This window comes from Schistocerca piceifrons, chromosome 5 (assembly GCF_021461385.2).
Source record: "Schistocerca piceifrons isolate TAMUIC-IGC-003096 chromosome 5, iqSchPice1.1, whole genome shotgun sequence".
In the NCBI taxonomy this organism is placed as follows: Eukaryota; Metazoa; Arthropoda; class Insecta; order Orthoptera; family Acrididae; genus Schistocerca; species Schistocerca piceifrons.
This window is the reverse complement of record NC_060142.1, coordinates 558,838,752-558,854,700: the sequence shown is the minus strand read 5'-3', so window position 1 is coordinate 558,854,700 and position 15,949 is coordinate 558,838,752. Positions and strand designations below refer to the sequence as shown.

At 43.6% G+C, this 15,949-nt stretch overlaps 1 protein-coding gene and 1 non-coding gene across 2 annotated transcripts in view; one reads left to right on the top strand and one right to left on the bottom strand.

Moving 5' to 3' along the window:
- The window catches only part of LOC124799139, a 184,177-nt gene extending 172,857 nt beyond the window's left edge, over positions 1-11,320 (top strand). Inside the window, exon 4 of the mRNA XM_047262676.1 lies at positions 11,188-11,320. Within this exon, the coding sequence (XP_047118632.1) occupies positions 11,188-11,320 (133 nt within the window). The remainder of the gene's footprint in view (positions 1-11,187) is intronic.
- Trnat-ugu lies at positions 9,978-10,051 on the bottom strand. The gene has a single exon. It is a non-coding gene; the product is annotated as a tRNA-Thr (tRNA).
- Positions 11,321-15,949: the final 4,629 nt, after the last annotated feature.

Here is a 15,949-nt window from a genome sequence, read left to right as displayed (position 1 = left end):
AGAAGAACGCTGCTAGTTTCAGGCTGAGTACACGCGGATCACCTGATGGCCGCCTTTCACCACAGCCCCTACGCCTCGCAGTACAGCAGCATTGGTGTCGCAGTATAGCCGACGATTTCGGCGCGCCTCCGACAGTGCTGCTGCTAGTCGCGGCTTATCGGATTTCTGTCCCATCCCGCCCTGTCGTGCCACAATTGCTCTAGTGAATCCACTTGTCAAGGATTCGTAGCACACGAATTTTACTTCCTTTGCCTTCTGAATCCCACCATTTGTGCTCTTCCGGCGCCCATGCTATTGGAAAAATGATTTCCGCCCGTCTCGTCCTGCTGCCTCGCCGGCTGTGCCTTTGGGCCAACTCCAAAACGACGAAAATTGTGGACTGCCTTTCAGCGGCTTAGTGTTTCTTAAATGTGTATCTTTATGCATTGATCTATTGCTAGATAAACCATTCACTAGTATGTGAATCATCAGGTTTTGGCGGCGCAAAGATTGTTTCATTACGTTTCGGGTGTGCAGCCGCAAGAAATCTCCTTCTTCTAATATTTCGGCTGTATAACGTCCAGCCATCTTCAGAGTTAGCCGCAAGACTGCCGCTCCAGTACTTGCTTCGTCCCTTTATAGCGTTGTTCCGGGCGACTGCGCATGCGGCCACAGATGCAAATGCGCCAGAGACGGTGGTCGGCGGCAGAGACGTGCATATTGCGCGAGTTGTATCTATGACTCCGCAATTGATCTGTGTTGGCATATCGATATATCATTGTGAGCTGCACTGTGACGACATCTTTGCGAGTTTATTACAGCAAGTGCCGGATTCCATGATTTATCAAGATTGAAACCACTATCTCTATCAATTAAATTCGTCGTCAAGCGAATTTCACTTGGGGCTCGATAGTGAACGAGGCAATTATGATGGGCAGCCGGCTGGTGTGGCCGTACGGTTCTAGGCGCTACAGTCTGGAGCCGAGCGACCGCTCCGGTCGCAGGTTCGAATCCTGCCTCGGGCATGGATGTGTGTGATGTCCTTAGGTTAGTTAGGTTTAATTAGTTCTAAGTTCTAGGCGACTGATGACCGCAGAAGTTAAGTAGCATAGTGCTCAGAGCCATTTGAACCATTTTATGATGTGCAGCAAAATGTCTTAGAAGAATTTTGAAAGAAAATTATTAATTCAACTTTAATTTGGCGGGTTTTCAACACATCTAACTGTACATGATTACTCTGCAATTCACATTTATGTGCTTGGCAGAGGGTTCATCGAACCCCAATTATACAATCTCCCTACCATTCCACTCCCAAACAGCGCGCGGAAGAAACGAACACCTAAACCTTTCTGTTCGAGATCTCATTTCTCTTATTTTATTTTGATGACCATTCCTACCTATGTAGGTTGGGCTGAACAAAATATTTTCGCATTCGGAAGAGGAAGTTGGTGACTGAAATTTCATAAATAGATCTCGCCGCGACGCAAAACGTCTTTGCTTTAATGACTTCCATCCCAACTCGCGTATCATATCTGCCACACTCTCTCCCCTATTACGTGATAATACAAAATGAGCTGCCCTTTTCTGCACCCTTTCGATGTCCTCCGTCAATCCCACCTGGTAAGGATCCCACACCGCGCAGCAATATTCGAACAGAGGACGAACGAGTGTAGTGTAAGCTGTCTCTTTAGTGGATTTGTTCCATCTTCTAAGTGTCCTGCCAATGAAACGCAACCTTTGGCTCGCCTTCCCCACAATATTATCTATGTGGTCTTTCCAACTGAAGTTGTTCGTAATTTTAACACCCAGGTACTTAGTTGAATTGACAGGCTTGAGAATTGTACTGTTTATCGAGTAATCGAATTCCAACGGATTTCTTTTGGAACTCATGTGGATTACCTCACACTTTTCGTTATTTAGCGTCAACTGCCACCTGCCACATCATACAGTAATCTTTTCTAAATCGCTTTGCAACTGATACTGGTCTTCGGATGACCTTACTAGACGGTAAATTACAGCATCATCTGTGAACAACCTAAGAGAACTGCTCAGATTGTCACCCAGGTCATTTATATAGGTCAGGAACAGCAGAGGTCCCAGGACGCTTCCCTGGGTAACACCTGATATCACTTCAGTTTTACTCGATGATTTGCCGTCTATTACTACGAACTGCGATCTTCCTGACAGGAAATCACGAATCCAGTCGCACAACTGAGACGATACCCCATAGGCCCGCAGCTTCATTAGAAGTCGCTTGTGAGGAGCGGTGTCAAAAGCTTTCCGGAAATCTAGAAATACGGAATCAACTTGATATCCCCTGACGATAGCGGCCATTACTTCGTGCGAATAAAGGGCTAGCTGCGTTGCACAAGAACGATGTTTTCTGAAACCATGCACTGGTGAGACCTGCGACATTTCCCAATCTGTAGATACAGATTTATCGGTGAGCGAGCGGTTGTATATGATTGCTAAGTAGGGAGCTATTGTATCAACGTAATCTGAAAGGAACCTAATCGGTACACAATCTGGACCTGAAGACGTGCCCGTATCAAGCAATTTCAGCTGCTTCGCAACTCCTAAGGTATCTACTTCTAAGAAACTCATGCTAGGAGCTGTTCGTGCTTCAAATTCTTGTATATTCCATTCGTCTTCCCTGGAGAAGGAATTTCGATAACTGTGTTCAGTAACTTCGGTTTAGCGGCACAGTCGTCGATAACAGTACCATCGGCACCGCGCAGCGAAGGTATTGACTGCGTCTTTCCGTTTGTGTACTTTACATACGACCAGAATTTCTTCGGATTTTCTACCAAATTTCCAGACAATGTTTCGTTGTGGAACCTATTAAAGGCATCTCTCATTGAAGTCCGTGCCAAATTTCGCGCGTCTGTAAATTTTAGCCAGTCTTCTCGATTTCGCGTTCTTCTGAACTTGGCATGCTTTTTCCGTTGCCTCTGTTTTGTGTACCATGAGGGATCACTTCCATCTCTTACCAATCTACATCTACTTCTACATCTATACTCCGCGAGCCACCTTACGGTGTGTGGCGGAGGGTACTTATTGTTCCACTATCTGATCCCCCCTTCCCTGTTCCATTCACGAATTGTGCGTGGGAAGAACGACTGCTTGTAAGTCTCCGTATTTGCTCTAATTTCTCGGATCTTTTCGTTGTGATCATTACGCGAGATATATGTGGGCGGTAGTAATATGTTGCCCATCTCTTCCCGGAATGTGCTCTCTCGTAATTTCGATAATAAACCTCTCCGTATTGCGTAACGCCTTTCTTGAAGTGTCCGCCACTGGAGCTTGTTCAGCATCTCCGTAACGCTCTCGCGCTGACTAAATGTCCCCATGACGAATCGCGCTGCTTTTCGCTGGATCATGTCTATCTCTTCTATTAATCCAACCTGGTAAGGGTCCCATACTGATGAGCAATACTCAAGAATCGGACGAACAAGCGTTTTGTAAGCTACTTCTTTCGTCGATGAGTCGCATTTTCTTAGAATTCTCCCTATGATTCTCAACCTGGCGCCTGCTTTTCCCACTATTTGTTTTATGTGATCATTCCACTTCAGATCGCTCCGGATAGTAACTCCTAAGTATTTTACGGTCGTTACCGCTTCCAATGATTTACCACCTATGGCATAATCGTACTAGAATGGATTTCTGCCCCTATGTATGCGCATTATATTACATTTATCTACGTTTAGGGAAAGCTGCCAGCTGTCGCACCATGCATTAACCCTCTGCAGGTCCTCCTGGAGTACGTACGAGTCTTCTGATGTTGCTACTTTCTTGTAGACAACCGTGTCATCTGCAAATAGCCTCACGGAGCTACCGATGTTGTCAACTAAGTCATTTATGTATATTGTAAACAATAAAGGTCCTATCAAGCTTCCCTGCGGTACTCCCGAAATTACCTCTACATCTGCAGATTTTGAACCGTTAAGAATGACATGTTGTGTTCTTTCTTCTAGGAAATCCTGAATCCAATCACAAACCTGGTCCGATATTCCGTAAGCTCGTATTTTTTTCACTAAACGTAAGTGCGGAACCGTATCAAATGCCTTCCTGAAGTCCAGGAATACGGCATCAATCTGCTCGCCAGTGTCTACGGCACTGTGAATTTCTTGGGCAAATAGGGCGAGCTGAGTTTCACATGATCTCTGTTTGCGGAATCCATGTTGGTTATGATGAAGGAGATTTGTATTATCTAAGAACGTCATAATACGAGAACACAAAACATGTTCCATTATTCTACAACAGATTGACGTAAGCGAAATAGGCCTATAATTATTCGCATCTGATTTATGACCCTTCTTGAAAATGGGAACGACCTGCGCTTTCTTCCAGTCGCTAGGTACTTTACGTTCTTCCAGCGATCTACGATAAATTGCTGATAGAAAGGGGGCAAGTTCTTTAGCAGAATCACTGTAGAATCTTAAGGGTATCTCGTCTGGTCCGGATGCTTTTCCAGTACTAAGTGATAGCAGTTGTTTTTCAATTCCGATATCGTTTATTTCAATATTTTCCATTTTGGCGTCCGTGCGACGGCTGAAGTCAGGGACCGTGTTACGATTTTCCGCAGTGAAACAGTTTCGGAACACTGAATTCAGTATTTCTGCCTTTCTTCGGTCGTCCTCTGTTTCGGTGCCATCGTGGTCAACGAGTGACTGAATAGGGGATTTAGATCCGCTTACCGATTTTACATATGACCAAAACTTTTTAGGGTTCTTGTTTAGATTGTTTGCCTATGTTTTATGTTCGAATTCGTTGAATGCTTCTCTCATTGCTCTCTTTACGCTCTTTTTCGCTTCGTTCAGCTTTTCCTTATCAGCTATGATTCGACTACTCTTTCGTACATGATTGTTATACCACGGTGGATCTTTCCCCTCGCTTTGGACCTTAGTCGGTACGAACTTATCTAAGGCGTACTGGACGATGTTTCTGAATTTTTTCCATTTTTGTTCCACATCCTCTTCCTCAGAAATGAACGTTTGATGGTGGTCACTCAGATATTCTGCGATTTGTGCCCTATCACTCTTGTTAAGCAAATATATTTTCCTTCCTTTCTTGGCACTTCTTATTACACTTGTAGTCATTGATGCAACCACTGACTTATGATCACTGATACCCTCTTCTACATTCACGGAGTCGAAAAGTTCCGGTCTATGTGTTGCTATGAGGTCTAAAACGTTAGCTTCACGAGTTGGTTCTCTAACTATCTGCTCGAAGTAATTCTCGGACAAGGCAGTCAGGATAATGTCACAAGAGTCTCTGTCCCTGGCTCCAGTTCTGATTGTGTGACTATCCCATTCTATACCTGGTAGATTGAAGTCTCCCCATATTACAATAGTATGATCACGAAACTTCTTCACGACGTTCTGCAGGTTCTCTCTGAGGCGCTCAACTACTACGGTTGCTGATGCAGGTGGTCTATAGAAGCATCCGACTATCATATCTGACCCACCTTTGATACTTAACTTAACCCAGATTATTTCACATTCGCATTCGCTAATCACTTCACTGGATATTATTGAATTCCTTACTGCTATAAATACTCTTCCACCATTGGCGTTTATCCTATCCTTGCGGTATATATTCCATTCTGTGTCTAGGATTTCGTTACTGTTCACTTCCGGTTTTAACCAACTTTCCGTTCCTAATACTATATGCGCACTATTTCCTTCAATAAGAGATACTAATTCAGGAACCTTGCCCTGGATACTCCTGCAGTTTACCAATATTACGTTAACTTTTCCTGTTTTTGGTCTCTGAGGACGGACGTTCTTTATCAACGATGATAATGTCCTCTCTGGTAAGCCGTCAGGTATTTTATCGTTTCGCCCAAGGGCGGGTCCCTCTAACCTAAAAAACCCCCGTGTGCACGCCACACGTACTCTGCTACCCTAGTAGCTGCTTCCGGTGTGTAGTGCACGCCTGACCTGTCTCCACCCAATAACGGAGGTCGATGAATTTGCAACCATTATAGTCGCAGAGTCGTCTGAGCCTCTGGTTTAGACCCTCCACACGGCTCCAAACCAGAGGACCGCGATCGACTCTGGGCACTATGCTGCAGATATTAAGCTCAGCTTGCACTCCGCGTGCGATGCTGGTTGTCTTCACCAAATCAGCCAGCCGCCGGAAGGAACCAAGGATGGCCTCAGAACCCAAGCAGCAGGCGTCATTCGTTCCGACATGTGCTACTATCTGCAGCCGGTCACACCCAGTGCGTTCAATAGCTGCCGGAAGGGCCTCCTCCACATTACGGACGAGACCCCCTGGCAAGCACACCGAGTGCACACTGGCATTCTTCCCCGACCTACCCGCTATTTTCCTGAGGGGCTCCATAACCCGCCTAACGTTGGAGCTCCCTATAACTAATAGGCCCGCCCTCTGTGACTGTCGGGACCTTGCCGGAGAATCGGCCACTGGCCCAACAGGCGAGGCATCCTGTGGTCGCTCGGAAACGATGTCATCACCACTAGGAAGCACCCCGTACCTGTTGGGAAGGTGTAAGGCAGCTGCCACGCGGCCAGATCCCACCTTCGCCTTTCGGCCAGGCACGCGCGAGCCCACCACTGTCCGCCATTCACCCTGGAGTGATGGCTGACCGGTAAGATGCTCACTGCCGGAAGACGCAGCGACATCAGGGGTTCCATGTGATTCCAAGGCCACCGAAGTAGGCATAGGTCTCACCACAGTTGCCCCAACGCCACTACGAGCCGACGCCTGCGCCTCGAGCTCGATGAGCCTAACAGACAAAGCCTCCACCAGCCCCCGAAGAGTGGCCAATTCTCCTTGCGTCCGCTCACAACAACCACAGTCCCTACACATGACTATGTTTACCCTACTCTATACGGTGACAAATTCCCAAGATAATCTTCTGATGAGCTACTCTGATAATCAAGAAACACTCACTGAAATACGAGACGCGAAAACTACGCTAGGTTTTCCCAGAAAAACTATTTAAAAGCTAAGCGCAGCAAATAAGTACAAAAACGCTTTATACAAACAGTACTCGCTGCTGCTGGTGCTCTCGCTCTGGCTGTCACAAGACAACTGCTGATTCAAGTGACTAGTGGCTAACGGCCGCGAAACAAACAAAAGACGGTTTTAGGGCGCTTTCTGTTCTAAACGATAAAGAAAACACTAAGAAATCTAACACGAAAACTACGTAAAGTTTTATCAAGAACTGTTAGTTACTATGCAGAGCAGATAAACACAAATAGAATCCCTTTCTTAGTGGAAGGTCGTAAACAAAATGCAAAATAAACGCTTTATACAAACAGTACTCGCTGCTGCTGGTGCTCTCGCTCTGGCTGTCACAAGACAGAGGTATGAATCTCTCAATTGCTGTTGCTACTATATCTTTGAATTTGAGCCACATCTCGTCTACATTTGCATAGTCAGTTCGGAAGGAATGGAGATTGTCTCTTAGGAAGGTTTCTAGTGACACTTTATCCGCTTTTTTAAGTAAAATTATTTTGAGTCAACTGTCAACTGTCAACAAGACGAAATAATGGAAAGAATATTTATTGGAAATAAACAAAATTGAACCTTGATATTGTGACAGTATTTTTAAAATAGATAATTTAACTGCAATTGCCTTTAATTTTGAAATGAGAGAGACAGTAATAATTTTCTTTTAATATCTTAACTGTAGCTGCAGGCAGTGCGCAGACGTCAGCGGTGGTCCACGCGGACGATTTGTGAAGTTAATCCTGGTTCGTGGCGAGAAGATTATGATGGATCATCATCCTGTTTCATTAATATTCCAGTTATGGCGGTGGTCCACGTCTCCGTTGTAGTCGAATCAGCTGGCAGCACTGCCGCGATAATAATAGTTCCAGTGTGTGCGTTGTCGTTACACGCGCGACGTTTTATTATTAAACGTCTATTAATCACGCGGTTTGGGTAGGTTGGAATTATGCAATGTCTTTAGTATTTACGTTATATATCCGGTTAATGCCAATACTTCGCGCAGTTCTATCACCGTGTTGCCACAGGAAAACAGTCATTGTAGCAGTTCGTTAAAGATCAGTTCAATTTACGTCATTGTCTTTAAGACACTTTGGATGGTATAATAAATGTTTCTTGATCAAATCACAGCACTGTTCGTTTACTTAACGTTTTGCTTTGTTCCACTTTCACGCTATTTTAACAGTTAGTGTCTCCACACGACAACGGTATTTGGTTCACGGCTAATTGCCAGAAGATCACACAGTATGTAAAATAGTCACCACAAACACTCGAAATACTTTTCAGGTTTTACTGTTCGCTTAATTATGCATGATCTCCTATTAACACAGCGGACGCACTGTAATTAATTGTTACTCCTCGTATCACAGTTTTTCACGCAGAGCTTTGCAACGTTTCTCCGCCCGCGAACCGACCACGATACCACAACAACTTGCACGCTCTCTATCGATAGTCTTTTGCTCTCTCTCTCTCTGACACATTGCTTCTCCTAGCCTAACCAAAGATTTAAAAAGCATATAAAACCAGAACATTCGTATGCGTAGAATATAAAATATAAAACAGTAGAAAAATGAATGACGAAACAATGTGACGTATTAACAAATAAAGAATAGTTGAAATACATGATACATACGTATAATGACAAGATAATGCACAAAAGAAAAAAAAAATTACCGACTTTCGGGGAAAGCAATGTCTTTAAAAGCGTCGCGGTGTAGTGATTACCACACTGGATCCGCATTCGGGAGGAAGACGGTGCAAACCTGCTTTCGGCAGTGCCGTTTTAGGTTTTCCCTGAATTACCTGAATCGCGCCGGGCAAATGCCGGTATGGTTCCTTTGAAGGAGCACTTCCGAACCGCTTCCTCATAGTTAAAAAAATAGTCCTAGCAATGGTCCCTTCCCCTATGACCTCGTTGTCGATGGGTGATGATGATGCCCGTACAAAGTTCCAATATTTTCACAATTCCATTTTTTTTTCACAGTCCAATCGACTCACTGTCACGAATGATGAGGTTGATGATGAAATGATGTGGACAGCACAAACACGCAATCCCCGGGCAGAGATAATCCCCAACCCAGCCGGGAATCGAACCTGGACCCCGTGATCCAGAGGGAGCAAAGCTATCCACTAGATCACGACCTGCGGACTTGTCCAAACCTTGTAACATTCCTGGTTTATAAGTTTTCTTTTCACAAACAAGTGTCACTTAACCCTATCGCCGGCCGAAGTGGCCGTGCGGTTAAAGGCGCTGCAGTCTGGAACCGCAAGACCGCTACGGTCGCAGGTTCGAATCCTGCCTCGGGCATGGATATTTGTGATGTCCTTAGGTTAGTTAGGTTTAACTAGTTCTAAGTTCTAAGGGACTAATGACCTCAGCAGTTGAGTCCCATAGTGCTCAGAGCCATTTGAACAATTTTTTTGAACCTAACCCTATCGATAGCAACACATTTTTCATAATGCATATTACCAAAAAAATTAAAAAGAAAACAAACAACCTTCGTTAGTTGTTGTTAAATTCTATTAACAAAATCTCTTTTAAACAGACACTTATGTACTCGTACAGTCCCGAATGTGAAATATCTTTTAGCACAATCGTAGCAATACCATCGCATTTTCCGTAATGTCTATACGGAAGGAATGACCACAATAAATAATTTAAAATACACATATTTCTTTGATACCTATTGAGTTTTATTCACAACATACTTTTTGAAGAAAAATAGATGTGTAATAAGGATACTGACTTCTAAATATAAAACACATGGTTCGACTACACTACATTCAGAAGGACATAAAGTACCAAACCCTCGCCTTGTTATTGCAAGCGTTCAATTGATAATCTATTCAGTTCACCAAAGGCACTTCTGGCCATTTTTACTCCTTATTTTATATCCTTTCCTGTCCAGCTATTCATATTCAGTCTTCTCAGTTCAAAAATTCATTAACTTACGATGAATTGGACACCTTTAGCTGCTTACACGCGTTGACGTACGTCAACGGGGACAGATGAAAACTTTTGCCCCGACCGGGACTCGAACCCGGGATCCCCTGCTTACATGGCAGACGCTCTATCCATCTGAGCCACCAAGGACGCAGAGGATACAGCGACTGCAAGGATTTAGCTCCGTATCCTTGGTGGATCCGATGGATAGAGCGTCTGCCATGTCAGCAGGAGATCCCGGGTTCGAGTCCCGGTCGGGGCACACATTATCATTTGTCCTCGTTGACGTATGTCAACGCCTGTAAGCAGCTAAGAGTGTTCATTTCATTGTAATTTCATTCTAACGAGCTGCATGTTCACCGATGGTATCTGTTCTTTCGGACATGTCCGGAAGAGCAGATACCATCTTAGTATATATATTCATCAACTTGTCGAATGACTTTATTATAACTTTAAAAATGACGGGCGAAATGTGTGGGCAATACATTACTTTACTATTATCACAAGTGATTTGTTTTGGCATGCTCTCAAATGTGTTTTATTAATGTCTTTCGTTCCAGGTTAGTATTCTATCACTAACTTCAAATAGTGCAGTGCCGCAACCATTACGAAGGTGGTTGAGACATGTTCCGTTAAGACGCGTTCCTCTTTAGTTTCGCCAGTTTAGGATTCTGAAACTCTCTCAAAGACAGTTGTTTATAGCTTCGTTAATACGGAATGTCTTTTCATTAGTGATCTTTCAATTCTCAATTTTTAAATACCCTGCCTAATGGAAGCTGAATCATTTGCTTCTGGTCTCTCAACTAGGTGGAATAATTTTCTTGTTCATCATGGGCTACTGCTAAAGACTTAGACGAAGCTACATCAAAGCCATTTTCGCAATTTTCTGATCCTTACTGTTGTCCACTTGGGGTAGTGTGCCTATTCCAAAGTTGCTGACAGAACTTTAAAATATAGTCTTCTGACGTGCCCGGAGTTCTTTCTTTCATTTGCTTATACAGCCTTTCGTGGCCGCTACTGAAGCTTAAATGTTATAAGTCGTCAGGCCTCTTTATTGTCAGCTTAAGGTTTCTTCTTTAGAAGCCTACGTTTCGACTCTTCTGTCCGGATGTTCTTCTGGACTCTTGCGGTGTCCCTGGTTAACTTCTTTTCCCTCAGGTGGTTTCAGTTACAACAGTATTAATCAGTTTTGACTGTTACAAAGAACTTTTGTTAATAGACATTTTACATTACACAACGGTATCTGTGCGCCGTGATGACTTGGACTGGGTGTTTCTGTGCTGCAGGAGAGAGCGCGGCGGTGAACCTGACGCTGCCCAGAGTGCCTTCGGTGCCGCTGTCCATGGACGACGACTCGCCGTACCTGCAGGACCTCTACTGGTCCCACAACGACTCCTGGCCCATCGATACCCTGGATGAGTTCGAGCGCAACCGCCTCCGAGGTCAGTCCCCTAGTGTCACCTACAAGTACACAACGATACTTTCTAGTCACACATGCAGAATGCTAATGCTCAGTACCGAGAAATCACTTATACTCTGATCAACATAGATGTTATTGGGAATCCAAACTCCCTTTTTCACACACACAGAGGTACAATGTCACCGCCCTCTCTCTCTCTCTCTCTTTCTGTCTTGCACCATGCTCTCTCTCTCACGCACAGCCATACACAACGTAATGATCACATATTTTAATACACATAGCTGAGAATCCAGAGAAGTCCACGTATGTATTTATTACAATATTTTATTAGTTCATCTTAATCTTCCAGTCTTTCAGGTCAGCTCTTTTTCCCTGTCCATCTCCTTCTACCCTCTCTCTACCTCCTACACCCTACCCTCCCACACCATCTCTTCCCCCACTGTTTCTGTCCACCCCTTCCGCTGCCACTCTCTGTCCACCTGCTCCTCCTCCATTTGTCCTTCGGTTCCATTCCTTTCCATATCCTCCGCCCCCAATCTAATTCCATCTCCTCTTGGCCCCCTCACTTTCTATCTCTCCTCCTGCTCTCTCTGCCCAATTCCACCTAGCAGTCTCCCTCTCCATCTCCGTCCACCCAGCTCGCTATTCAACTCCTTCTCCTTCTTCTCCCTGTACATCTACTCCTCCTTACTTTTTCTGTCCATCACCTCCTGTATCCTTTCTCTGCCTTCTGCATTTCGCCGCGAGGTGTAGCCGCCCAGTCTAGGGCGTCTTGCCACAGTTCGTGAGGCTGTCCCTGTCGGAGGTTCGAGTCCTTAGAGTGTGTGTGTATGTGTCGTCCTTAGCGTAAGTTAGTTTAAGTTAGACTAAATTGTGTGGTCCCATAGGAACTTATCACAATTTGTTTTTCTTCTCCACTTTCCCTGTTCCTCCTCTATTCCCCACCGAGAAAGGTGGCGAAGTTATTGTCACACTGGACTCGCTTTCGGGATGGGATGGTATGGTTCGATGAACCCTCTGCCACGCACTTAAATGTGATTTGCAGAGCATCGATATAAATGTATATGACGTTTCAATCCCGCATCCGGACATCCTGATTTAGATTTTCCGAGATTACCCTACATCGCTTCAGGCAAATGCCAGGATTGTTCCTTTAAATGGGCACGGCCGATTTCCTTCCCGTGCCTCCTCTAATCTGAGCTTCTGCTCCGTCTCTAATGACCTCGTCGTCGACGGGAAGTTAAACACTAATATCCTTCTCCTCTATTCCCCTCTTTCCCTGGCCCTCTCTTCTCCCCTGTCTCTGTCCACCTCCTCCTATTTCCTTGCGTTGTCAATCTTCTCGTCTCCCATCTCTCTGTCCATTTCCCCCTTACCTCACTTTGTCCATCTTCCATCTCCTCGTTATAATCTGTATCTATTTCCTCATTGCCTCTCTTTCTCTCTCCACATTATCACCCTCACTCCAAAAGGGATTTGGTCTTTCTTACCACCACAGTGTTTCTTTTCAGTACGCTAGCAATATGTGTAGCAAATTTGGCTGGAATTGTTCCAGGTGTGTACAACGAGCTTTTCTCCCATACGCACAGACAGTTGTTAAATTCTGGTAAAACTTAAAAATGTTAAAGTTTTACCACTTTGGAGGAAAGAATGTCAGTATGTGAAAGCAAAATTGTGGCAATTTTGTACTTCAAAGCTATATAGCCTATTTGTGAAAACAAATTTAAAGAAATTAGTAATAGCGAACAAAAGAAAAGACCATAAATTAAACTAAACGCGAAGCCATGTAAACTTCTTGACATGAGGATTGGCTGAATTTTAATAAGTCGCTGAGAGCTGCGAGTTAAAAGTGCGAGATGCTGCGCCAAAGTATTGTTGTAAGCATTTCATTACTTGCTGTACTACTACAAACATATATGCTGCTATTTACAAACTACCATCAAAATACATTTTGATAAATTACCGCCAGCCAAACTGTAACTGACTACAAAACCTTAACAGTTTTTCGGAAAACAATCGTGTTTAATGAAACATTTCATATAGAAACTAAGGTCTCATATTTTCAAGTAAACTCACGTTTCATATCGACATTAGCTCATTCTACTTCAACTTCCAAATATGGCGGTAATACAATTAGGTCATTATTTTCAACGTGTATGTTCACATTGCTTAACGTATGCAAATATATTAAATCGACTACACTACTATGGCTCTATGTGGTACCGTTACACTTTCATTCGTCATATCAATAATTTCAGTGATAACAGAACAAACATTACTTTGTGAATTACAGTTCTTATCTCTCCTTATTTGTGAGATGCTTTTTCCTTTCGAGATGTTGTGAATTTCTCGGATATGGGGTGAATTTTGATCAACCTTTAGTTCAACAGCTTGTAACGATTGATTCACTGAATTAACACATTTACCTATTAAAATTAACATAGTTTCATTTTTGAATTTTCCTCATCTACTGGCTAAAATTATTCAGGCTCCATTTCAGCTGGTACGTTCACGTTCCATTTAACATTTGCTCACCATCTACGGCCTTACCCGCTCTGTGTCTTTTGGTTCAAAAAAGTCATATTAGCAAAATACCATTCATATCCACACGAAAATAAAATAACGAGTGGAGAAACAAACCGTTAGTCTTGGTTGGAGATGTGTATTTACTATTTACTTATGGATGAAGAGCTTCGCCTGATTCAAGCATCTTCAGATTTCCCTACCCAAAAACCTTTTTTGTGATTAGAAGTGACGTGACCCCATGTTGCAAAATTAGAGTTACCAGCAAGAAACTGTAACATGTTTTACTGATTATTATAAGGTGTTATGTATGCGTGTTGTCGAGTACACACAACAGAAAATAACAGCCATCGTCCAATATTGGGAAACATCTCTCTATGTCGCCTTAATAAACAGAACGGGATACAACTGAAGAAGTTACACCCGGTGACTGAGTTTCTTATGTGATTATCTACCGACAAAAAAAAAAAAAATAAAGAAATGAGTTGTACGACATAAACGAGATAGGGTAGGTGTGTTTCTACGTCTGAGAGATGATGTCTATTAAAATTTCGCACCAACCACATTACAGTGACTATAGTAGTGCTACTACGAAGATGCATATCAGGTATGTTTTAAATAGGCGTTGTGACGCTCGTGAGTGTTAGTGACCTTTGAGATTGGTCGTGGTGGACTGGTATTAGTGAAGAATTCCTTTAAGACTACAAAGAAGTAATTGTAAACAGCTGACTGAGTTTGAAAGAGGTCGAGTTATAGGACTGCAAGAAACTGGATGTTCCTTCTACGATACTGCAGAACGTCGATGCAGGAATATGTCCAATGTACATTATTGCTGGTAGTAGTGATCACCAAAAAGTACGGTCACAAAAAGACCGCGCTCCATAAGGCCACTTGGCATTAAAGAATGACCATCATGTTCAGTGTATGGCTGCTGCGCATCGTACTGCATCTGCAGCACCAAATTTAGCATCAGTTGGCACCAAAGTGACAGAAACTACTGTTACACATTGATTACTTCAAGGACAGCTTCGAGCCAGAAGCCTTGTAACATGCATTCCATTGGCTGCAAACCACTGTTATTTGCGCCGTCAGTGGTATCAAGCGTTAGCTCTTTGGGGAGCAGGGCGGAGGTCCTTTGTGTTTCCTCTGCGCCGGTGATGGCTGCGCGTTGGTTATGAGGAGGGCAGTTGAGAGCCTGCAGACAGCCTGTTTGCGTACTGGGGTCCCACCTGGATTTATTGTCTAGGATGCGATTTCGTGTGACAGCAGGAGCATTCTCATGGTTATCCCACGCATCCTGCTTAATTTGTACATGTTGTGCTTCCATTCTAGAACAGCAGTCCAGAGGGTTTTTCAATAGGATAATGCTTATCCATATATTGTTGTAACCAAACATGCTTTACAGAGTGTCCAGATGGTGCATTGGCCTACCAGATCACCAGATCTGTCTCCAGTCGAGCACTTGTGGGGATATCATCGGACGACAACTTCAACGTCATCCACAACCAGCATTAACCTTCCCTGTACTGACCGACCACCTGCAACAGACATAGGACACCATCTCACAAACTGACAACTGGTACCTGCACAACTGAACGCCTGCCGTTTCGCATGCTTTAATTCAATATTCTGGCGGTTACATCGCATATTAAAGTACCAGCATTTCAAATTTGCAATGGATTGTGTCGCGCATAAATCAGCGTGTGATCTGGCAATGTTAACCGCTTAAATAAGTTAACTAGACTAATGTATCTCTGAAATGTAATTAATCTACTTTAATTAATTCTCGGTGTTGTGATTTTTTTCCACTAGTACGTTTTACACTCCAGGAAACAGATTAAAAGAAACGACGGCAATTACCATGTTGAGGTAAGCAACGTAGTCCAATGAATGAAAAGCAGGATCAGGCATTCATAGGCTCGTCATCCATCCTTGATGATTACCATTTAATTTGGAGGTCGTTCATGTATTTTCACTTCTCTGGACCACAGTACATTATTTTACTTTTCGTTCGTCTAGTTGGTTTGATCCACATATGTAAAGGGATTATCCACATATTTTCTTAAAGCAGTTGTATATATGATTCGAAATAGCTCCCATAACTT